The sequence below is a fragment of the Aulonocara sp. 'chitande type north' Nkhata Bay genome, linkage group LG4 (genome assembly GCF_057382095.1).
Source record: "Aulonocara sp. 'chitande type north' Nkhata Bay isolate Kocher_YH1m ecotype deep benthic linkage group LG4, A_spYH_male_GT1.1, whole genome shotgun sequence".
In the NCBI taxonomy this organism is placed as follows: Eukaryota; Metazoa; Chordata; class Actinopteri; order Cichliformes; family Cichlidae; genus Aulonocara; species Aulonocara sp. 'chitande type north' Nkhata Bay.
Genome location: NC_141347.1, coordinates 7,738,717 through 7,763,689, shown reverse-complemented (window position 1 = coordinate 7,763,689; position 24,973 = coordinate 7,738,717). Strand labels below are relative to the sequence as shown.

General features: G+C 42.7%; 1 protein-coding gene across 2 annotated transcripts; it reads right to left on the bottom strand.

Moving 5' to 3' along the window:
• Window positions 1–229: 229 nt before the first annotated feature.
• Window positions 230–24,730, bottom strand: lin7b (lin-7 homolog B (C. elegans)). Of its 2 annotated transcripts, none has more exons than XM_086288209.1 (6): window positions 24,439–24,730; window positions 17,534–17,652; window positions 16,730–16,801; window positions 11,990–12,199; window positions 9,866–10,052; window positions 230–1,349 (listed from the first exon to the last, which is right to left on the bottom strand). In XM_086288209.1, exons 1-6 carry the CDS (start codon window positions 24,512–24,514, stop codon window positions 1,342–1,344), a joined length of 672 nt encoding a protein of 223 aa, XP_086144335.1. In that variant the 5' UTR covers window positions 24,515–24,730; the 3' UTR covers window positions 230–1,341. The 2 variants fall into 2 exon arrangements, with proteins under 2 accessions (XP_086144335.1, XP_086144337.1); XM_086288211.1 differs by having other exon boundaries at window positions 9,889–10,052; window positions 24,439–24,724.
• Window positions 24,731–24,973: the final 243 nt, after the last annotated feature.

The window sequence follows — 24,973 nt, the reverse complement described above, 5'->3', positions numbered from 1 at the left end:
GTTACATGAAGGAACCTTTTAAAAAAACAAGCGCGTCCATGCTCACAGGTGTACACACGGGTGATCACACCCACAAACTACACCCTTTTTGGCTCCTACCTCAAAGCACACTGTGTTCTGTTGATCTTATGTGCTGCACAATAATGTTTAATATTTAGTATTTACTGTCATATTCCCATATATCATTGTGATGTTGTTTATTCTATTACTCTTGTTCTCTTCTGCTTGCTTTCTTTTTTCTTTCTCAGCAGGTGATCCAGGTGATTGATATATGCATTTTTTTTCTCTGCTCATTCTGTTGGTTTTTGTCTTTTGCCCTTCTCCCCCGTCCCTCTTCTCAGCTGTTTCTCTTTCCCTCTTTCTTTCTCCCCTTCTTTCCCCCAGTCAAGTCTGTCCCGTATTCAGTAAGTGAAAATAAAATAAACAATAAAAGGTGAATCAAATGGACCATTACGGCAAGGCTGGGATGGTCAATTTGGTAAAGTAAATCCGTTGGGCATCTTTCTTTGCCTTTAGACAACAATTCTGATGCAAAAGAGCCAAACGGGACAGGCAAAAAAAAAAAAAAAAGAATTACTGTACCATGAAATCATTAAGGGTAGTAAAGGCAGCCCTGAAGAAATGAGGTTAGCAGGGATGGAAACAAGCGCTGGGAAGAAATGATCAGGTCTGTCGGCATTCCAAGAAACTGGCTCTAGATTGTGTAATTATGTGAGACTGCAAACTTGTGTTATGGGAGGATTGTGCGTGTGAGCACTACGCAGTATAAAAGAATACTAATGCAAGAATATTCATTTTACACTGACTTTAATTCATGGGAAATTTGCCAATAAATATAGAGACAAAAAATAAAATACAAAAAAATGTCAACAATTTCACAAAATGGAACAAGCCATTCACAAATGCCAACACTTAGCCTTCTATCTGGGTCTATCCTGGGAAATGTTTTTTCTGCTACCGAGGTCTACTGCAGAATGTGGACTCTAATCAGAAATGCAGTGTACTATAAAACACTTGAGAATGTGCAGTTTAGATTCTGATTAAGCTACACACCAGAGAGAATATTTGGCCGTATGTAACAGGATGCTCAGGAAGACATCACTCTGGGAAAAGAAATTTACAGGCACGTTCTGACTACAAGCTAGCTCAGATTTTTCATTTGTCTAAGAAAGTGGCACGAGGATCCTAAACTGCAGGTTTCAATGCTTCAGCTCAGGTAACAGCTGTTGGTTGACTACTTCTTTGCTTCCATCCATGGTCTTTCTTTCTGCTGGAGCAGAAGAATCGGGAGGTCTGGATGATAAATCAGATGAAGGCGTTGGGCTGGTTAGCCTCTGGATTCTAGAGATCTGTGGAAGGTGAAAGAATGCATTAACCTACATGGTGATATATGACCACAGCTACACAGTCTATCAGCCAGACCCTATTTGTTATTCAGGTTTATCTAAGCAGCTATGTTGTTGTCACAGGGTAGATCCAGGACATGTTGGAGATATTCCGGTGTGTGGGGATCAGGGATTCTGGGCATTTCTGCTTAGACTGCTGCCCCTGAAATGGAGGGATGGATCAATTTGTGCCACCTATAGTATCTTCGTCATACACCAACTGCTTACTTGATACATATGTAATTCTTTGACATGTTGCATGAGAAAAATAAGGAAAAAAGCATCCAGTAACCGATCCTTTAAGCTCCATTTGTACTTGGTATCTGGACATTCGTGTTTCAGATGGACATCGTATTTGACTATGAGCAAGCGCTGGTGACAGTAGGAACAGGAACATTTCCATTCCAACAACAAACATCCGCAGAAATGGGCTCAAGGAGGGGTAGCCATCTACTGCCACCAGTTCTCTATCACAGACTATCTCACCACTCCGTTTCCCATATGTACGGGGAATGATCCCCCTTTGTCAGGGCGTGTCGATATGACCTTAAGACTCTCCACAGCTATGGTAAATGGCCTGTATTTGTATAGCACTTTTACTAGTCCCCCCTAGGGATCCCAAAGCGCTTTACACACCCAGTCATCCACCCATTCACACACTGGTGGAGGCAGCTACAGTTGTAGCCACAGCTGCCCTGGGGCAGACTGACAGAAGCGAGGCTGCCACATTGCACCATCGGCCCTTCTGGCCATCACCAGTAGGCAACGGGTGAAGTGTCTTGGGGACACAATGACCGAGACTAGAAGAGAGATCTGTGTGTGGCATGAAGAACGAGGAGGGCAGCTGGACCGCTGCCACAACAACAGTCTGGAAATAAAGACAATTTACAGTGCTGTGCGTGGGTTCTTTATTCTGTCACAACAGCTTTGAAGTTATTTTATTCCTCCCAGATTGTGTTATCTTTGGTAGTTTTCTAGGACATTTCCTGTCAGGATCCTGGAGCTCCTGACCCAGTGTTGTGAGTTTCTTGTGTCTCAGGGTTTTTGTGTTATGTTGCATGTTCTAAGTTGTCTTTGTTGCCTCAGTTTGTTCTATAGTCTAGTATCTTAGTTTGGGTTTCTTGTATTCTGGTTAGTTTTCTGAGTGTTTAGTAGCCGCCCTCTGTGCCTCTTTTATGTTGGTCTCTGTGTTTCTTAGTTGCTCTGTCTCCCCTAGTCAGTCTGCGTCTGTGTTACATTTCCTGTTTTACTTTGAAGGTCTGTGTCCTACGTGAATGTATTGAGTTTCGCTTCCCTTTCGTCTGGTTATGTCTGATTTCTCCCAGCTGTGCTCCCCTCCTGTGTCTCATTCCCCTCGTTATTTCCCAGTGTATTTAAGTCCTGTGTTTCTCTGAGTCAGTGTCGCGTCGTCTCTCATTGCTGTGTTACTCGCTCCCTGTGTTTTCTTGAACTTAGAGTTCCCAGTGTGGCTTTGTTTTGTATGCATCTTCCTTGCCAGCCAATAAAGCTGTGATTTTGAGTTCATCCCTCGAGTCTGAGAGCCTGCATTTTGGGTCCAACTCCTGCCTGCCACACAGCGCTTGTTGACATTTCCACTACATAAATGGGAGGAAATTATTTGGTTTTGTTGAAAGGGAGGATGTTGGAAAGGCCTGACTTGCCCAAACATATAGTGTGGGTGTGCTGGAAATGTCTCAGTCTGCAAGATCTTTGGCAGAAGTTCAACAGAGGGGTAGTGGGGAGGAGGTTGGGGGCATTGGCTGGACCATTCTGCACTAGAGCCCTGTGCAGGACGATTTTTTCAATCTGGCTGCCAGTGGCGGCTCATTTAAACCTATTATTATTAACTCGTGCTTTTTCCATCCAGATCACAAATGCATGCAGCAGTCTGTACTTTGAAAGCTTTCATCCTGCCAGTGTAAAACACACAGGTAGATGTCACTGAACAGCAGCGATGTGAAACTATGAAATACAAGAACTTTGCCACACTTCTCACAAGTCCAGCTCTTTACCTTCTTGGTTCTTAACGATGTTAAAACTTTTCCACTGGTTCACTCCAGCCTTAATTTTGTTACTAACATCAGTTGTACCCTCCATCCTGCTAGCATTCTTGGGACCCCCTGTCAATTTTTAGCCACCTGCCTCAGCATCAGCAACCAACCTGCTCCTGCAAGATTTGTAGCCCTTTTTCATTAGTACCTACTCAGGTCGGCTTGATGTTTTTAGGGTTTTCCACTAGGTCACAGCACATGTTACCAGGTACTTTTTTAGTACCTACTCTGCTGGGTTCCAAGCAATCCAAGGCAATCCGAAAATGTGACATCAAAAGACTGCATGGTTCCCAAGTCTGACAAAAAGCTGAGTCCAGTCCAAGTCCACATGAAGGAAACGGCTTGCCTTTCCGAGTGTTAGGTAGCTTAATCATTTCTAAAAGAAAATAAAGTGTTTGTGTTATTTTAGCCAACATGTAATTGGTGCAGATGGGTTGTATGTGCGCTAAGTCACTGCTGACCTGCTCCCAGGCAGACACATGAAACCTCTGACAGGCTTAGTTGACCCACTCCCATCTCCCCATGCCCACATTCTTCCACTTCTAGCCAAACATTACTGGTATGTCTCCTGCCTGCCCAGTTCCACAAGCTGCGCAGATGTAAACAACCCTCAGAGAAGTGGGATCAATGAGTTGGGAGAAGTCATGGGGTTGTTGCCATGTCTCAGTTAAGCTGGGAAAGTCTAACTTACGGTTGGTGAGGAGATGCTGGATTAGATGGTTGTTGCTCATAAGTGTCTGAATGTTTAATAGATTAACAAAGACAGTGGTGTTATCACATGTGGCAGACCGATTGGATAACACACTGAGGTCATTACCCTGACTGGTATTGCATTTTGCAAAACAATGTGGGACTCTGTAGTTTTCTCTGGTCCCCTCCCCAATCAGACCAGGAGTGACATGTTTAGCCGCATGTTCTCCTTAAATTGCTGGCTGTCTGAGTGGTGTCCCAGAAACGATGTGGGCTTCATAGATAATTGGCAAACCTTCTGGAGGAAACCTGGTCTTGTTAGGAGAGACGGCATCCATCCCACTTTGGATGGAGCAGCTCTCATTTCTAGAAATATGGACAAATTTATTAAACCCCCCAAAATATGACTATCCAGAGTTGGGACCAGGAAGCAGAGTTGCAGTCTTACACGCCTCTCTGCAGCTTCTCTCCTCCTGCTACCCCCCCAAAAACCCATCTCCATAGAGACTGTGTCAGCTCCCAAACAGACAAAAAACAAACTAAAAACCAGCAACAAACAACTTAAACATAAACAATTTGCAAAGCCAGAACATCTTACTATTCATCACTGATTGAAGAAAATAAGACCAACCCCAGGTTTCTCTTCAGCTCTGTAGCCAGGCTGACAAACGGTCAGAGCTCTGTTGAGCCAACCATCCCTTTAACGTTAACTAGTAATGACTTCATGAACTTCTTCACAAATAACATTTTTATCATTAGAGAAAAAATTACCAGTAATCATCCCACAGATGTAATATTATCTACAGCTACTCTTAGTACCATTGATGTTAAGTTAGACTCTTTTTCTCTAATTGATCTTTCTGAGTTAACTTCAATAATTACTTCCTCCAAACCATCAACGTGTCTTTTAGACCCCATTCCTACAAAACTGCTCAAAGAAGTCCTGCCATTAATTAATTCTTCAATCTTAAATATGATCAACCTATCTCTAATGATCAGCTATGTACCACAGGCCTTCAAGCTGGCTGTAGTTAAACCTTTACTCAAAAAGCATCTCTAGACCCAGCAGTCTTAGCTAATTATAGGCCAATCTCCAACCTTCCTTTATATCAAACATCCTTGAAAGAGTAGTTGTCAAACAGATAACAGATCATCTGCAGAGGAATGGTTTATTTGAAGAGTTTCAGTCAGGTTTCAGAGCTCATCATAGGGCTGCTCGATTATGGCAAAAATGATAATCACGATTATTTTCACTGAAATTGAGATCTCGATTATTTGACGATAGAGCAGGGCGATATGGCCAAAAATATTTATCACGATATATATTTGAAAATTTGCGATAACGATATAACTGACGATATAATTGATGCGAGACAAAATACAACTCCACAACATTACTAGCGCAAAAAGACAACCTTCCATTTATTTTCACGTAAACAAGAAGCTGGTTTTTATGTACACTAAAGCTTTATAAAAAATTTATCAGTGCAAATGCAAATTCCTTGCTGAAAGTTTAACCCAAAGGCATTTCCAGTAGAAATGGGCTGACATATCCTGAGCATAACCATGTATAATATCCACTGAAGTTAAAAAGAGGTGCTTTGCAACATTAAACTGCAGTGTGCAGTACGCATTTTTCGCACCATAAGGTGCACAGGATTATAAGGCACATTAAGCGAAACAAAGCAGTCAGATAAATCAAACTTTATTAAACTCATTCTTCTTGCTTCCTCCACTTCTGTACCATTGATTCATTAATGTTGAATTCTCTGGCAGTTGATCTATTCCCATGTTGTTGCAGTATATTAATGACTAACCTCGTATTGTGGATGGATTATCTCAGTTGTTCTCCTGACTGAAGTTTGGTCCGTTTACAGCACCCTGCCATGCGATTGCATTTGTCTCTAACCATGAAGAACCTTCACGTTAACTTTTATAAGTGGAAAAATGTTAGTGTTCGTCCTCCAGCTTCACTGTTATGTTATGCTAACATAGCTGTGTCGCTAGCGATCACGTAGCACATCATTATATACCAGCTAGCCCAACTTCAGTAACCCTACAAACGTCACCACTGTTTAGTTTCCTGTCTTCATTTATGTTGGAAGTGATAGCAGAGCTGTACGTTTGAATTTTTTCAGAAATCTCTCAGTCAGAACATGCGCTATATCATGCTTAGGTAACTAGCGAAACTAGCGAGCTACTTCCGCTAGCTTCCTGCTAACTTCTAACTCCGTTAAATGTAATAACTTTTGTTTTCATGGATGCCTGGAAGTTAAACTTTATAGTTACACCTGGTAAAGCAGCAATGCTGATCGTTTTATTAAAGATGAAATCATTTAGACAGTTTTCAACTCTCAGTGATGCTGCAGTGTTGTTTGACCTGAAGTCAAATATACAGAGTTTGGGACCCAGATTACTCCCAGATTTAAGAGCATCTTAGTCCGACAAATACGACAATAACAACGGCCGCTTGCATGTTCTGCAAAAAAATGTGCTTTGTTGTGTATCTGACGGACAAACACCAAACCAGTTCCACATCATGGAAGTTGCACCATTTTTACAAACCAATTCTGGTTCCTCAACAATCGGCCATGTGCGTATGAAAACAAAGGCACTGCGCATGCGCGTTTTACTCCCATTCTATCGCGATATTTCATTTTCCTATCGTTGCCTAACATTATACCGGTATTACCGTGAACGGTATAATATGGCCCAGCCCTATTTGACGATATTTATTTAACCCTTTAAGACCTACCATAGAACCAAGTCCGCCAGAGCTTATATTATTTTTTTACATGTTGTAGTGCCATTTGTGGGAGCATTTCAAGTTGCTATACAACTGTTATAGCCCATATTTTAATAATATGTATGCATTAAGTCCATAGTAATTACATTAATTGCAAAAAAGTGCAATAAACTACAAAAAAAATTGAAAATCGTTTTTGTTTTTTGTTTTTTTACATATATTTCTACTTGGAGAAATTTATGAGGCTTATCCCTCAAAACTTTAAATACAAAAAAGTTGCAAAAAGTAGTTTACAACAACAGGAAATTTATTTTGAGTGTCTTCATAGTTTTATTTTGGAGATACAGCAATTTTTATACACTGCAGGAAAAACAAAAAAACAATCCTATGATGCAAATTTGCAAAGAAAACAGCATCAAAATAAACTATTTCCAGCAGTGCAATTCGAGTTCTAAGCATCCCAGCAACTATTCAGAAAAGTATAGAGTCAAACATGACTTATAAAAACACCAGTATAGGCTTTTAAGGCCTACAAGTAAAAAACTACATTTTCCGCGAAAATGACGTCACTTCCGGTTTCGGGCAGGAAATGCGATAGTTCGCGTTGACGTCTTTTTCAATGTGGGAAGTGTTAAGAACAGCTGATGGATCGGCAAAGCGTGTTTCTGGAGTATTATGTTTTTGTTCCTGCAAGTGCTTTTTATGCGATTTTTGCAAAGCTTCATGTGGAAGGAAACTGTGACCGAGGACAAGCTGATGGCATAAGATGTAAGTACAACTCCTCCGGTTTCATATGCAAAACAAATATTGCGCTAGCTTACGCGGTTCCGGTTCTACAGGGATTTAAAAATAGTTACACAAAACGGAGCGTGCTGCTCTGACCGTCTTTAAAGGGTTAACAATAACAATGTATTGAATAATGACTTTAAAAAATAATATAAAATAGTGCAAATACTGATAACAGTGCAAATGTTTGCAATATAAGAAATAAATGAGAAATGTAAACATCTATGTTTAGTGAACTTTGCAGTGTTGCTCTGTGGTGCAGCTACGACACCGTAGCAAAGTTTACACACTGTGTCTACTTGATCCACGTCTGACTGAACCCATAATGTTTCCACACCACTGAAGTTTTTTTTACCTCTTTTCAACCAACGGCAGTCACTCTCCTCTCCAAATAACTTCTGCTTAGCTTTCCGAGCTTCCCTCGGGTCCTCTTAATTGTTGTGACGTGTGTTGGAAATGGAGAGCGGAACGCTTGATTTACCACACGGAGCAGCGCGAGAGTAAAGCATGAGGGAGGGGCTAATAATCAGCTCAGTCATTTTTAATGATCGTTGAAAGCCCAGATCGTAATCGTGATTAAAATTCGATTAATTGAGCAGCCCTAGCTCATCACAGCACAGAAACAGCTTTAGTGAAGGTTACAAATGATCTTCTTATGGCCTCTGACAGTGGACTCATCTCTGTGCTTGTCCTGCTAGACCTCAGTGCAGCGTTCGATACTGTCGACCATAATATCCTATTAGAGCAATTAGAACATGCTGTAGGTATTACAGGTACTGTGCTGCAGTGGTTTGTATCATATCTATCTAATAGACTCCAGTTTGTTCATGGAAATGGAGAGTCCTCTTCACACACTGAGATTAATTATGGAGTTCCACAGGGTTCAGTGCTAGGACCAATTCTGTTTACATTATACATGCTTCCCTTAGGCAGCATCATTAGAAGACATAGCATACATTTACACTGCTATGCAGATGACACCCAGCTCTATCTGTCCATGAAGCCAGATAACACACACCAATGAGTTAAACTGCAGGAATGTCTTAAAGACATAAAGACCTGGATGGCCGTTAACTTTCTGCTTCTTAATTCAGATAAAACTGAGGTTATTGTACTCGGCCCTGAAAAGCTTAGAAATATGGTATCTAAGCAGATTCTTACTCTGGATGGCATTACCTTGGCCTCCAGTAACACTGTGAGGAACCTTGGAGTCATTTTTGACCAGGACATGTCCTTCAACGCACATATTAAACAAATATGTAAGACTGCTTTCTTCCATTTGTGCAACATCTCTAAAGTTAGAAATATCCTGTCTCAGAGTGACGCTGAAAAACTAGTTCATGCATTTATTACTTCCAGGCTGGACGACTGTAATTCATTATTATCAGGAAGTCCTAAAAACTCGCTGAAAAGCCTTCAGCTAATCCAAAATGCTGCAGCAAGAGTCCTGACAGGGACTAGAAAGAGAGAGCAGATTTCTCCTGTTTTGGCTTCCTGTTAAATCCAGAATTCAAAATCCTGCTCCTCACATACAAGGTCTTAAATAATCAGGCCCATCTTATCTTAATGACCTTGTAGTACCATATCACCCTATTAGAGCACTTCGCTCTCGCTCTGCAGGCCTACTTGGATTCCCATGATGCACTGGGTGTTTCTTCTTCACTCACTATGTATTAATAGACCTCTCTGCATTGAATCATATCTGTTATTAACCTCTGTCTCTCTTCCATAGCATGTCTTTATCCTGTCTTCCTTCTCTCACCCCAACCAATCACAGCAGATGGCCCCGCCCCTCCCTGAGCCTGGTTCTGCCGGAGGTTTCTTCCTGTTAAAAGGGAGTTTTTCCTTCCCACTGTCGCCAAAGTGCTGCTCATAGGGGGTCATATGATTGTTGGGTTTTTTGCTGTATTATTGTCTTCATGTTATTGTGATTTGTCGCTGTTTAAATAAAAGTCCACTGAATTAAATTCAATCTCATATGCATCTAATTTTAAACATTTGAGATGTATTTTGTGTTCTGTGAATAAAATCTAAGAGTTTATTAGATGCGCAAATTATCTCTTTTATTTACACTGGTGGTGTATTGTGTAAACACAGAAAAACTGCCCACTGTCCTTGACAATGGTCAGCTGACTAGTTGCCACACTCAGGATAACAGCAGTGTGTATCCAAACATATGATTATATGTATGGGTGCACACCACATACAAACATGCTGACTGCAGACTAACGAGTAGCTGGTGTGCTGCTGTCGTCTCCGGGCGCTCCTTATCTTCTCAAAGCGAGCCTCCATTTCCTCCAGCACCTTCGGGGTGTAGCGGACCACCAACTTGACTGATCCCTGTGCAGCCTTCAGCAGCTCAACAGCCTTTTCATGGTGCTCACCTTCAACACTCTGCATGAAGACCAACACAAAGCAAAAGTCTGACATGCTACAAGAAGCCGTTTCTTCCGACTACGTTTACTCTTTACCCATAAAGTGAACGTCTGATGACCTCCCCTCTACCCTTAAGTGGTTTGACAGCGACTGGAATAGGTTGTGGGTTTTTCCGAGGGTTGCCCTGGTAAGCTGTACACACAGAGATCACCCTCATTAACTTCTGATGCACACCCACTCATTTTGTTCTGGAAGGGGACAGAAGCTGCTCCGTTCAGAAGAGAGAAACAAGAATGACTTCTTATCAACACTTTCCAGGAGTGAAAGGACAGTGCTAACCTGTTTCAGCTATGACGATGCACTGACATGCACTTCTACAGTATTCCTTCATTTTAGAGAGATGGATACACTCTCATGTTTTCACATCTCTTGTCACGTATGGCTAGAGTACCTCTCCAACCTCCCAGTGATGTGGGCAGGCAGCCAGTTCTACCTCTCAGGGTGCCAGTAACCTGTTCTTATGGTTACATCTGAGTCATATTAAAGTGACTGATGGAGGATCTTTAACACCTTCACTATCAATGTTGGATAAGGTGAGTGAACGAGATAGAGATTATAGGTTAAGAGCAGTCTTTTAAGTTGCTCCACTGCATTTAGGAATAATTTAAAGCTGTTGCACAGATCCTCTACATCAGGGGTGCTCAATACGTCGATCGCGATCGACCAGTCGATCGCAAAGGTAATATTGGTAGATCGCATGGCATTAAAAAAAATAGATGCCAGCCTATCATCCATCCCGTCACTTGATTGATACAGGGAAGCCAGTCAGATGACAGCAGATTTTTTCTGACGCTTAGGTCGCTGCGCATGCGCAAACAGCGGCGCGAAGCGTAGTAAAACTGACAAGCTAGTCAGCGAGTTAACTCCAATTTTTAGCTCTCGGTTTTTTCTCTTAAACCTGGCCGTCAGCAGCTACTGTCCGGACTATGCATCCCTGGCTGATTCAATTCAGTGCAAGTCATCAGAGTAAACTCAGGTAATGACAAAAAATTTACATAGTTAATTGTGTTGTGAAATATTGGATATTGCGGTTATGCATGTATATACATTGTAGATATAAAGAATCCTCAATATATTTATAAATAAGTATATGTTTTGGATTTTTGTAGTGGGTAGATCATTTTGACTTGGTCATTTTATAAGTAGCTCACATGCGGAAAAAGTGTGAGCACCCCTGCTCTACATCTTTCTCAGCATGTCAGCATAACAAACACTGCACCATCCACACCTTTAGGAACTCAGGGTGAACCTCATCCACCCCAGAGGCCCAGCCACCACGGAGGTGTTTAACCACCTCAGTGATGGACGAGTCGTCTCTCCTGTCCCCAGCCTTTGCTTCTACAGGAGACGCATCAGTGGGCTTAAGGAGGTCCTCAGAGTATTGAGTCTGTCGTCCCATTGTCCCAGTGGGAACAACAGTGAGATCTGGAGGGACCTGACAGGAGGAATGGCCCCCGAACCCCACCCAACACACTTTGCACCTGACCCCTGCAACACCTTATCCAGGCCAACAGGTAGGCTAAACGAATCAATTAGTATCAAACAGTATCAATTATTTATATCAATTATAATATACTGATGCTGTATATTTATGTAGATGTTCTACTGAACATACATAAAGTACAAAATGAACTAGAAATGATAATAAATGTGACTGTTGATGCGCCTGACCTAAAAACAAAGTGTAAATGTGCCGTATATGAAGAAATGTTCTTGTGTTATTTTTGGATTTACAAATTCTACAGACAATGGTTTTAAATGGGGTCTTGAAACTGGATAAATACTTGTAGTTAACACTTTTAAAATAATTCCAGGATTCAGTGACTGCTTCTGGTCTTCACGCTGTGTGCACCTCTCCTCAGCAGGTTGTAAGTGGGCTTCTGTGATCCTCTTACCACACCATTGACAGAAAGTAGCTGGTCTCCTCTCTTCAGCCCACCTTGGCGGTCAGCCACTCCTCCAGGGATGACTCTTGAGATATAGATGGGAGAGTTTTGCTCTTTTCCACCCATGATGTTAAAGCCCAGTCCCTCTTCTGTCTTGGGCAGTTCTACCACCCTTGGGTGGGCGTGCCCCTCACTGGCTGCAAAGGCTGCCACTGTGGCCTAATCAGAGAGGAAACCACATGATGAGCAAAACAACAAGTTCTATTTCACATCACATCTCCAGTTACCTCTATTTGTTACACAAAACAGAGGATCTGACAGTACACAGGTGGGAGGACAAACATATGCTGCATTCAAAGGATGCAATACAAAACAAGCTATTTTCCCACAGTGGTAGTGTTAAATGTGGGCCTGTTTATAGACAATCTGAGTAACTCATAAAGTCCACAGCATGTCTTTATCCTGTCTTCCTTCTCTCACCCCAACCAATCACAGCAGATGGCCCCGCCCCTCCCTGAGCCTGGTTCTGCTGGAGGTTTCTTCCTGTTAAAAGGGAGTTTTTCCTTCCCACTGTCACCAAAGTGCTTGCTCATAGGGGGTCATATGATTGTTGGGTTTTTCTCTGTATCTATAGGTTCGACCTTACAGTATAAAGCACCTTGAGGCAACTATTTTTGTGATTTGGCTCTATAGACATAAAACCGAATAGAACTGAATTATATACATAATTTTAATAAAAATGCATAAATAGTAGGGCTGCACGATTAATCGTTAGAAAATCGCGATCTCAATTCATACTTATGTGCGATCTCATTTCCAAATGACAACGATTTACAAAAAAAAAAGAAGACGACGACGATTGTACCGCATTTTGATCCGGGACGTAATCTGCACGGAAACAAGCGCTCACTCTTCCTGCTCAACAAATGACAAGGACGGAGCCTTATACCACGTGATACAGAAGCTGGCTGCTAAAATTGACTGTGTGCACGTTAGCATGTGCTACTTCCGGTGCAGAAACTCCTGTGGGGAGCTTTGTTTCCGGTGTCCTATTCACGCCTTGTTTACGGTCCAAAACAAGTTAAGCAAATGAATGAATCAAGCAGCGATTTACATTTCTATAGATGTCTCGGGCATTTACCCAATATATCTGTAAATGATGTTTGTGTAAAGTTGGTCAGAAGGTTCCTTTGTGAGTGCGCATGCGCCATTAGCGTGCTGCCTGCTGTAACCCCTAATTTCCCTCGGGATGAATAAAGTATTCTGATTCTGATTCTGATGTTCATCGACTTGTCGATATTTTCCCCGCGCCTCAGAACAAAAGAGAAAATGGATTCAAATGTTATATTTCTCAGCTGTCCCTCGTTTATCGCGGGTGTTATGTTCTAAAAATAACCAGCGAGAGGTGAAATCAAGGAGCCAATTTTATTTTTTGACAGTGCAAAACGTTTCGTGGACATCGTGGACATACAGTACTACACTTCAGAGTCACACTGCCAGCGATCGATGCAGCGATTCTGTACTGTACAGGAGAGACGTCACGGAGATCGTCTGCAGCGATCAGGACACAATGTGACATAAAAAAACGTGCAAACTTGCACTAAAAAAATCTGTGAAACAGCGAGGTGAAAGGTGAACGTTATAGCGAGGGACCGCTGTAATTTTGAAGGTAAGTCACAACATACCCTTCATAAATAATAATGTATAGAAACCGTTACCAGCAATCATTCATTTTTTGTGTGGCTTTTTTCACGGTTTGTTAACATGCTGTGTAGGTGTGTACTTGACTAGCTGATATCAACATAACAGGGAAACATCTGGTTTGACTATTGTTCACCTGTAGTTTGAATGCTGAACATTTGCCTGTTTAAATCATAAGACCCGTCACTATACAAAGATGTGATTCTGAATGTGGACGATGTGTCGTCTGCTGCAGTGATGCAGTTCTGCTTGTGTTGAGCGATGTAAACAACTGATCGATCTAAACGCTTTAAACGTCAAAATTGATCATTAGATTTTTTATGACACAACAGCGGTGAGTGTTCCCACCTTCTGCTCTTTGTAACTTAACGCCATCTTTCCGTTTTCGAGTTTTGGACATGATTTTGGAGGATATCTTCACAGTAGCGATTGACCGCAAAGTAAAGCTACCGGAAATGTACAACCCCACATCCGGTCTCAAACCAGGAAGTTAGCATTTTCTCATGCACAGGGTCAATTAGCAGGGAAAAAACAACGGAGAGCACGTCAGGGATGACGAGAAAGTGACTGGAGAAAATCCGTCCCGGTCAACCACCCAAACATCAATAACGGAACCTTATACAGCGCTTTCCTATACACGTCGAACTCCCGCAGGCACAAAGAAATTACGGAGGCTATCACTTATCACCTGACCAAAGATATGGCTCCATCAACACTGTACAAAACGAGGGATTTAGGAAAATGATCAACACCCTAGACAAACGCTACACAGTGCCAACTATTTTTCTATTGTTGCACTACCTGCTCTGTACACGCAGCGTCGAGCAACGGTGGAGACGGAATTTCAAGCAGTACATTTTCGGCAACGACAAAATGTGAGACATTTGTTGTTTTTATGTTTATTTATTGTTTTTATGTTCAGTCTCAACTGTTACGAAGTTGATGTGCAGTTAATAAGTGCAATAAATATTTATACTGGAAAAGAAAATCGTGAGAAAATCGTGATCTCAATTCTAAGCCAAAAGATTGTGATTCTCATTTTATGCAAAATCGTGCAGCCCTAATAAATAGATCAAATATACTAAAATAAATAATGAAAAACAAACAGCACAAAAAGGAGCCTATCCGGTTGTTCAGTCTGACGTCACTAGCCGTGTCTGGGCCTAAACTCCGCTGCAGGTCCATATATCAAACGATCACTGTGGCATTACTGAGAGTTGAAAAACTGTCTAAAGTCTTTCATCTTTAATAAAATGATCAGCGTTCTGCTCTACCAGGTGTAACAACTGAGTTTAACATCCAGGCATCCATGAAAACGGAATTTATGACATTTAACGGAGTTAGAAGTTAGCAGGGAGTTAGCTCGCTAGCTTCTATCTAAATACAATATAGCATGTCCTGACTGCGGGGTTTTGGAAACAAATTAAAATGTACAGCTCTGCTATCACTTCCAACATAAATGAAGACAGAAAACTAAACAGCAGTGACGTTTGTAGGGTTACTGAAGTTGGGCTAGCTGGTATATAATGATGTGCTACGTGACTGCTAGCGACACAGCTATGTTAGCATAATATAAACAAGCTAACTTTTTTTCCACTCGATAAAAGTTAACGTGAGTGTTCTCGGTGGTCAGGAACAAATGTAATCGCATGGCAGGATGCTGTAAAAGGACCAAACTTCAGCCAGGAGAACAACTGAGATAATCCATCCACAATACGAGGTTAGTCATTCATATACTGCTGCATGGGCTGGGCTGTAGCTACATCCTAAGGTTTTAAAAACTGAGCTTAAATAAATGATTAGCGGTAATAAAAGCCGAGGGAGGTCAACAGTGATCACTGACTGTTTTAGGAGCTTTTTGAGATCAAATAGAAGAAAATACAAAACATTAAACATGTTAACAACACAAAAGCCATATTAAACGCAGACTACTTTAGGCCCGGAAGTAGGATTCGTCACGTCATCACTTAACAATCGGATAGAGAGCATGTGTGGTAGAAATGCAAATATGTTTCTAACAATAGTAAATTCTGATTGCAAAAGCTGCCAGAAAAGAGGAAAGGAAAGGGAAACAAAGGAAGAAAAAACCCAGACAGAGAGAGTAAGGACACAAAACATGAAGTTGCTCAGCATTTCAAACTGCTGAAAGTAGACGTCAGGAAGAGCACACTGTGGAGCCGGCTAACCAGCCGAGCATTCGTCCTCACATGGCACCGTGACAGGCTTTTAGAGGTCAAAGGCTTAAGGAGACAAAGATATCCGTCAGAGGCAAACTCTGGAAGGATGCCAGGTGGTATTCTTCAGTGCAAATTCATGTATTAAACGCTGCATTCATCTGTAGCATTTCAAGATTCCCTTCAACTATGCATCCTACTGTTTCAGTGGGAGATGCACGATCACTACATCTTCACTTGTTTTGAGCAAAAACAAATTCCACACTCTGCCACTCTGGTGCAAACCTTTCATTTATGGGGTGGCTGTGGCTCAGGCGGTGGAGCAGATCAGCCACTGACTGGAAGGTTGCTGGTTCGATCCCTGGCTTCCCCTAGTCTACATGCCAAATATCCTTGGGCAAGATACTAACCCCAAGTTGCTCACCAATGCATCCATCGGAGTGTGGATGTAGATTAGTTTGCACTTAAGTATAGAAGGAAGTGCTTGTGTGACTGGGTGAATGAGGCCTGTTGTATAGCTGTGAGTAGAAAAGCGCTGTATAAGAATCAGTCCATTTATGACAGCGGTCACCATATTCCAGCACTGCAGGAGTGCTGCACTGTTAATCCCATTTAACTGTACTACTTTTGTTAAAACATATTTATCAGTTTAACAAATGCATACTGCACTGTTCTCAGTATCTCAGTGTCTGCTCAGTACAGTTAAATATTCCAATGTGTAGTCAGATTTTTCCCACTTTGACTAAAGATGCCACTACAGTGTGTGTAGTGGCATTAGCAGAGCGTCGTAGTCTAAGAACTACAACACTGCTGTGGTTTGCAATCACAAACAGCCCAAATCTCTAACATAAAGCTGCTTTGTCATTTGTAATACCTTGGCTGTTGCCTGTGCTCGCACCTCTGGTCCTCCAACAATGTCTAGAGTGTCATAGAGCTGCTCATAAACCTAAGGACAACAAAGCAGAACAAAGGTGGCTCAGACTGGAGTGTAATGGGGATGTAGCATCACACAGTGCAGTAGATACACAGACAATGGATAACACTGCAAACATCCATGATAAATTCTATTATTAGCTAAATATAAGAAACTGCACCATGTGCTTTCAGTCAGTCTTTGATAACAGCTTCAAGGCTCACACTTATTTACTTTCTGTTATCTTCTTTACTATTTAGTTATTCATTAAGTCATTAGTTGTTACAGTCATTAGTTATCTAACTTAACTTTTTAAATGCAAGTGTTGCCAAGAACGCCAGCGTGGTGGCTGGTTGCTCGTTCAGCATCAGATTTTAGTAAATGGCCTCAAACTTAAAGTGTAGTTTTCACTGATTGGAGGCTAAATATGTGGCTGCAGCTCAGGAGGCAGAGCAGCTCATGTACTAATCTCTACTGAAGGCTGTACGGCCAGTGTGCTGAGGCCCAGGTCAGAGTCCAATCCACGGTCTTTACTGCGTATCGTCCATCTCCACTGCGCCACCATTCAATAAAGACAAAAATGTCCAAAAAGAAAGGAAGAAAGTGCACATGTTCTCACATGGGTCATTTAAAAAAGTCTGAGATGATTAAATGAAAAGAGTTGCTTTTAAACAGACTGTGAGGACGTGACAATGCTCACTTTATGCACCGGACATTAGGAAAACGATTATTAAACATTCTTTTAAAAGGGCCGTGGCACTTTACCTCTCTGATGGCAGCGCAGAATTTGCTCTGTAGGACTCTCTGCAGGGCCTGCAGTTTGGGAGGAGGCAGCTCACCAGTCCGCTGCAGCCGGTCCAGCAGCTCGATCACCCTGCATACATCTAACCCACAACACACACAAGCCAGGATTAACAACACAGCAACACAACACTGTCTGTGGACACTACAGACCCTCCCACAGTCACAGGATGCATTTCCATGAGGTGAGTGGGAACATTTCTCCAAGTGGTGAAGACGGCCGCATGAAGGCATCTACTGCCTTTCTATCCATCCCCAAAGGTTCTCAGTTGGATTTGGATCAGGGGAACACACAGGATGGTCCAACAGGGTGATGTTATTGTCCTAGAAGAAGTCTCTTGTCCTGCAGCATTGTGTACTGTAGCATTGTCCTGTTGATAAACCCAGTGGTTACCACACAGACGAGGGCCCTCAGTCATGAGGGACGCTCTCTGCAACATCTGGACACAGCCAGCAGCTGTTTGACGCCCCTGCACCTCCTGAAGCTCCACTGAAGGAAAAAGCACCCCAGGCCATGATGGCGGGAGACTACCTGACAGAAAAGGACAATGAATCCACATTCGGCCTTTTAAAGGCCATGATCCCACCAAGAGGAAGGATCATGGCTAAACTGGAAACGTGGACCCTCCTGGGGTGATTACCAACACGATGTTAAACCCTCTGAAGCTCTACTGGAAAATGTGAATATGGAGCATTTTGGACGAGGCCTGAAGCATGAAGAGTTGGTACATGGCACCAGGCCCTGGCATGATTCACCCCTACTGTAACACAGGTGGCAAAGGCACACACATTCTCTACTTAAGTACACAAACTAGTGTACGGGGAAAAGAATTACAAATCACTACACTTTCTTTTGAGCGCTCCAGTAGCTACATGCTGCTGCTGCTCTGAGTTTTACTGCTCTTTGTGGACTTACACGACCGAACTGAACAAGACGTACGCAGATGTTTGACAGTACACTGCTCATGCTGTTTTTATACTAGATGATATAAAGTTAGCATGAAGGTGGAATGAATCTCACCATCATCAGCTTAACTAATCCCTGCTACACTTGATGTAACCTAACTCTGACCATAAGCACCACAGGTACTGTGCACCCGTCACACGCTGTTCTTTAGTGTAGAGCCATCACAGTACAGCAAGCTAACCTGTTCATCCTGCAAGCAACACTTAAATAACAGCCTATTTTGCTTCTCAGCAGATTTCTCCATATGAACAGACACATCACATGTATAAACCTAATTTAAAAACACAAGGACTCACATGTAAGCTTTACATTTCCCATTTATCAAATACCAATTCAATTTTATTTTTACAGTACCAAATCACAACAGCAGGGGACGGGGCCTGATTATTTAAGACCTTGTATGTGAGGAGCAGGATTTTGAATTCTGGATTTAACAGGAAGCCAAAACAGGAGAAATCTGCTCTCTCTTTCTAGTCCCTGTCAGGACTCTTGCTGCAGCATTTTGGATCAGCTGAAGGCTTTTCAGGGAGGTTTTAGGACTTCCTGATAATAATGAATTACAGTCGTCCAGCCTGGAAGTAATAAATGCATGAACTAGTTTTTCAGCGTCACTCTGAGATTACTTATTTACTTATTACTTTTTAAAAACATGATACCTAATCTGAATACGTAATAAAGCGACAGACCTTTCAGCCCAACTCTATTTTTCTGCATAATCATCATATCAAATTGAATCAAATGGAAAAGTCTCTTTTTAAAAATTGTTTTATTAGTTTTAATCTTTTAACTTCATGCACATTGCATCAAGCAAAAATTTAATTATATGTTACAGTCTTTCACATGAAGAAATTTACCATTTAAACTAGAGCTGGGCGATATGAGATTTTTTCATATCATGATATGTTTTTTTCATTTCAGGCGATAACGATATCTATCACGATATAAGCCAAATAACTATATTTGTAAGATTTAAATGTGCTGTTGCTCACAAGTAAAATGTGAAATAATCAGCAGCTTGTTTTTATTTAAATATTTATTTCCCATAATAAGTTCAACAGGGTAGATGTACTTAAGGAACATGAGACTTTTTCAGATAAATAAAGGCAAATATTGTAAACTACACTAAAGGCAGCCGCTAAAGCGTTTAAGTTTCAAAATAGAACAAATGAAACAGACTAAATTGTCAATTCCACTTAGAAACAAAATATTAATTCTAAAAATAAATCTTAGTTTGTTTTACAGAAGAACAGACAAAACTGACTAACTTTTGTCAATATCAAATAAACTGAGAACTAAAAGGAAATTCTCAATCTCTCCTTGTTGTATAGCTGAGCTTTTCAAACAGTTTTAACAGTTACTTTAGTCTGACAAAAGCCGAATGACGAATCAGCGCTTCCAGTCAGAGACTGAGGCTACGTCCACACGTACACGGGTATTTTTGAAAACGGAGATTTTCCGTTTTCGTTTTAAAAAAGAATCCCGTCCACACATAAAGGCAGAAATGAAGGAAAACGCTGCTATGAACATGCCAAAGCAGCAGGTGGCGCTAGATTCCTAACCGTGCAGAAATGTTGGCCAATCAGAAGTCTAGAAGCCTCGGTGGGAAAAAGTAAACAAAGCTGGGGCATAGAAGCAGAACCGAGTCGTATGTGTGGACGGACAGTAACTGTGTGTATATGTAAGCATTTAAACACTGCAGAGAGTAGAATTAACAGTATTGTAGAAATTCATTTCACCGAAACAATAACGTGGCGCACAGTGTGACGCATGCACCAGTTTATTGTATTTCCAGACTTGCTTTCGGCACAATTTACAGTGCGCGCTACTCTGTTTTTCGTCAGACTTGAAATAGCCGAAATACCTTCACACTACGGAACTTCTATGGCTCTTCCGTTCGACAATCTCTCCGGCGTTGGAACCATCATCTGTTTTCTCTTCGGTCACGCTCGGTTGATTTTTCTAGTCGGCACACTCATTTCCTCCATTACCCGCTGGCTGCTTCCCAAACAAACACACGTGCGGCTTGGCACTTGTGCTGTACGTAACAAGTCACGCGACGTGACGCTGCGGCTGTGATTGGTTCGGCTCTGCGCTACTTAATTTGGATTGGCTGACCTTTTTTTTTTTTTTTTTTTTAAGAGGACAAGAGCGGCGAGGTCTATCGCAATAGTTTAATTTCTCTATCGAGTAAAAGTTATATCGCGATACATATCGTTATCGTTCTATCGCCCAGCTCTAATTTAAACCTATGTTCTGCATATTCCAGCATATGAAATAAAATAATGTTTTGTGTTTACACTCTTTCAAATAGATGCAAGTAAAACTCAGCAAATAAATGAATAAAATCAAAGATTCAGCAGCTCTTAAATCTATTGTCACCTGTTTAGCAGGAGTGGGGCGGATCCCTTAGTAATCTTTTACTTTACTCGTCACTTGAAAAAAGTAATCGGATTACAGTAACGTGTCACTGCCCATCTCTGCTCAGCATAACATGGAAGCGCCTGTCAGGCAACATAGTGGCTAAGATGAACAGACAGAAGGCTCAATACATGAGCAGGCCACAGAGAGGAATCGGCAGGAATACCAGAGGCGCAACGCATCAACCAATGGTAGACGGAGCAGTTTCCAGAGCCCTGGGAGCTTGAGGGTCCTGCACAGCATCTCTGTTGTTCCTAGGACTGCGCTCTTCTGGACAGAGATCCAGAACCTCTCTGCACTGAATCACACTTGTTATTAATCTCTGTCTCTCTTCCACAGCATGTCTTTATCCCGTCTTCCTTCTCTCACCCCAACCGGTCACGGCAGATGGCGCCTCTCCCTGAGTCTGGTTCTGCCAGAGGTTTCTTCCTGTTTCCTTCCTGTTGAAAGGGAGTTTAAAGGGGTGAGATTTCATCACCCCCACCCGAGATTGGGTACTTCGCCCCAAGTGTGATGGAAGAAGGATTGTTGAGTGCACTGATCCTGAAAAATAGGATCATGGTAAAGCTTGAAACCTGGATCTTCTGTAGATGGTTAATCAAGACTACATGAAGTACCCTCAGAAGATCTACTAGACGATGTGAACAGGGTCCAGTAACCATCACAGTGACATATATCAAAGACAGGGTCTCCAGTATAAAGTATTGGACAGCACCAGAAACTGACATGGATCACGCCTGCTGTCTGAAGAAGCTGACTGCACTCCATGAGCGTCTGGCAGCACAGATGAACCAGAGAGAAATCCGGAATGGCTAACCAAAGGCCAGACAGTCCTGATCCTCAAGGACCCCCAGGAGGGACCGGTCCCCTCCAACTACCGACCAATAACCTGCCTCAGCACCACGTGGAAGCTCCTGTCAGGCGTCATAGTGGCTAAGATGAACAGCAGCTACTGGTAGATCGAGCAGTTAGCTGAGACTACAAGACCAGTCTGACCAACCTGTGCACTGCCTGGATTGATTACAAAGAGACCTATGACTCGATGCCCCACACCTGGATCCTGGAATGCCTAGAAGAGCCTTCATCAGGAACTCAATGGGGATGTGACAGACAGCACAGAGGCACTAATCATGGCAGCACAAGAACAAGCTCTGAGTACAAGATCCATAGAGGCTGGGGTCTATCACACCAGGCAAGACCCCAGGTGCAGGCTGTGTAAAGATGCCCCAGAGACAATCCAGCACATAACAGCAGGGTGCAAGATGCTAGCAGGCAAAGCATACATGGAACGCCATAACCAAGTGGCCGGCATAGTGTACAGGAACATCTGTGCCGAGTATAACCTGGAAGTCCTGAGGTCAAAATGGGAGATGCCCCCAAGGGTGGTGGAGAATGACCGAGCTAAGATCCTGTGGGACTTCCAGATACAGACGGACAAAATGGTGGTGGCTGACCAACCGGACATAGTGGTGGTAGACAAACAGAAGAAGACGGCCGTAGTGATCGATGTAGCGGTGCCGAATGACAGCAATATCAGGAAGAAGGAACACGAGAAGCTGGAGAAATACCAAGGGCTCAGAGAAGAGCTCGAGAGGATGTGGAGGGTGAAGGTAACGGTGGTCCCCGTGGTAATCGGAGCACTAGGTGCGGTGACTCCCAAGCTAGGCGAGTGGCTCCAGCAGATCCCGGGAACAACATCGGAGATCTCTGTCCAGAAGAGCGCAGTCCTGGGAACAGCTAAGATACTGCGCAGGACCCTCAAGCTCCCAGGCCTCTGGTAGAGGACCCGAGCTTGAAGGATAAACCGCCCGCAGGGGCGAGAGGGGGATTAAAGAAAAAAAATTGCTGGAGCCACTCACCTAGTGCTCCGATGAGGGGTTTATGTATATGTACGTGTGTATATATATATATATATATATATATATATGGTTTTAATAGTAGGGTGATCATTGGCAGTCTTCACAGAAGAAGTAGTTCTGAAAGAAATCATAAATTCTTTGACCATTCTTATAAATAAGGGGGAAAGAGGTCTGCAAAATGTGTTTATGTTACCTCCTGTCTCTTTCACTAACGAGGCCCTCACCCCGTCAGCTCCAGAATAATAACCACTCAGATAATATTGTAAATATAAAATAAAAAGACTAACATGAGGAGCCTATAGTCTATAGCGCTCCTCTCGGCAAAGCAAATATTTTTGACACAACCAAGTAGTCAGACGATGATTCTACTTCTTAAAACTATTGGACAGGTCAGGTATAAAAACCAAAACAAAACGTTTAGCAGCTTCACTGCACTGTGTTTGCACACGGGACTGAAGAAGATAACAGAGGAATTATACCTTTAATTAAATATTAATTAAGGATCCAAGCACCCATTTCACACCTTGACTCATGTAATGAAGCACATGATAGTGGGTCACCCACTGGGATAGATACCTGGGGCTGTCCACCCAGTCTTAGAACTGACAAAGCTTCTCAGATGAGACGTCTTCAAGAAACTTAAAGAAGTCCAGTTACATTTTTCCCCAAGCTCCTTAGACTACCGTGACCTGGATGACTGAGAACCTACACAGATATGATGTTAAGCTGCTTTAATGATTCCAAAACCAATTTTGATGAGTATTTGGAATATCTGTCCTGCTGGAACATCCAGTTTTCTTCACTTGAGGTTAAGTTGAAGACGTTACTCCATCCTCTTTGTGTGAATATACCAGTAGCACTTGCAGCAAAACATCCCCAGAGCACGATGTCACCACCATGATCCACAGCATATGTGTATACAGGTATATGTAGCACAGACTGTACAGTATCCCACACACTTTTGATGCTTCATCCATGGCTGTTTGATCAGTTTTACCAGTGTGAACCTGTGTATTATATTGAAAACATGGGCTAATTTATTTATCTTTGACACTACAACAGGTCATCCCACTAAGGAGGGTTGCTTTTGAAGGTGGTGTTGTAATTAAAGAGTTTAAAAAACTGAACGTGTCTGCGAGCAGCGTTCACAGTAACTGAGAGGTAGGCGTGGCACTGGGGACCGAGCCCCCCTAAAGGTTACGTCCTAGTCACCCCTGCTGCGCACATCATCTAAACTGTGTCGTGGTTAAATTATTAATTTGTGTCGTTAGGGTCTGTGTGCATTAACAGACGTCGAACACGATCCTCCTCACCGACTGGATCATGCGCTGATGGATACTCAGCATTTTAGGCCCAACCAAGCTCCATACCGCTAAAGACGCAGGAGATGGGGCCGTAAAACCCAAAGAAGCCGACCACAGCAAACAAACGTGTCAGTGTAGGAGCGGAGGCGGGGCCCAGGGACGTGTACATCGGTACCTTTGTATGCATCAGACAAGCCAACGATCATCGTTTCGCCTTTGTTGTGGAATCAGACTGCGAGCACGTCTCCCACACACACTGCATCTGCTAGCTACGTTACCTCTCTCCAGGGTTAGGGTTAGCTACCCTGCTAGCTACGTTACCTCTCTCCAGGCACAGCGGTTCTGTCATGGCCGCCATGTCTGCTTCTTTAGCCGGGTGGTAGTACGAGGACATCATCGCGGACTCGGTGCACACTGATCCAACGAACACCTCGTATGGCCGATTAATGTTGTTCACAGCAGTGCGTGGCCCATCGTTGCCCACGGCCTGCTTAGCATCGTGAGTGGAGCTTCGAGACTACAACCTGACGCAGCAGCTCTCCTCCAGCTGCGGCTTCAGTGCGCGAAGCAGCGATGTCATCTACGCAGGACTCATGTGCTCCACGCACTGACACAACAAAGGACATCCCTCACACACTTGCAGTATCTGCTGTTGTCTGATGGGCGTTTTTAATATTTATCACCCAGCTGAAAGGCTGATAGAGCACTGCTACATGTGCTCTGGATATCCTGTAACTGGCCTTGTTGGTCTGGGGTGACAGGTTTGTAAGAACTGATCGGAGACTGTGCCAAATGTTTTATTTCGTAGACTCATGGACAAAGGATGCAAAGTGAATGGCGTGAAACTTTCTGGCTT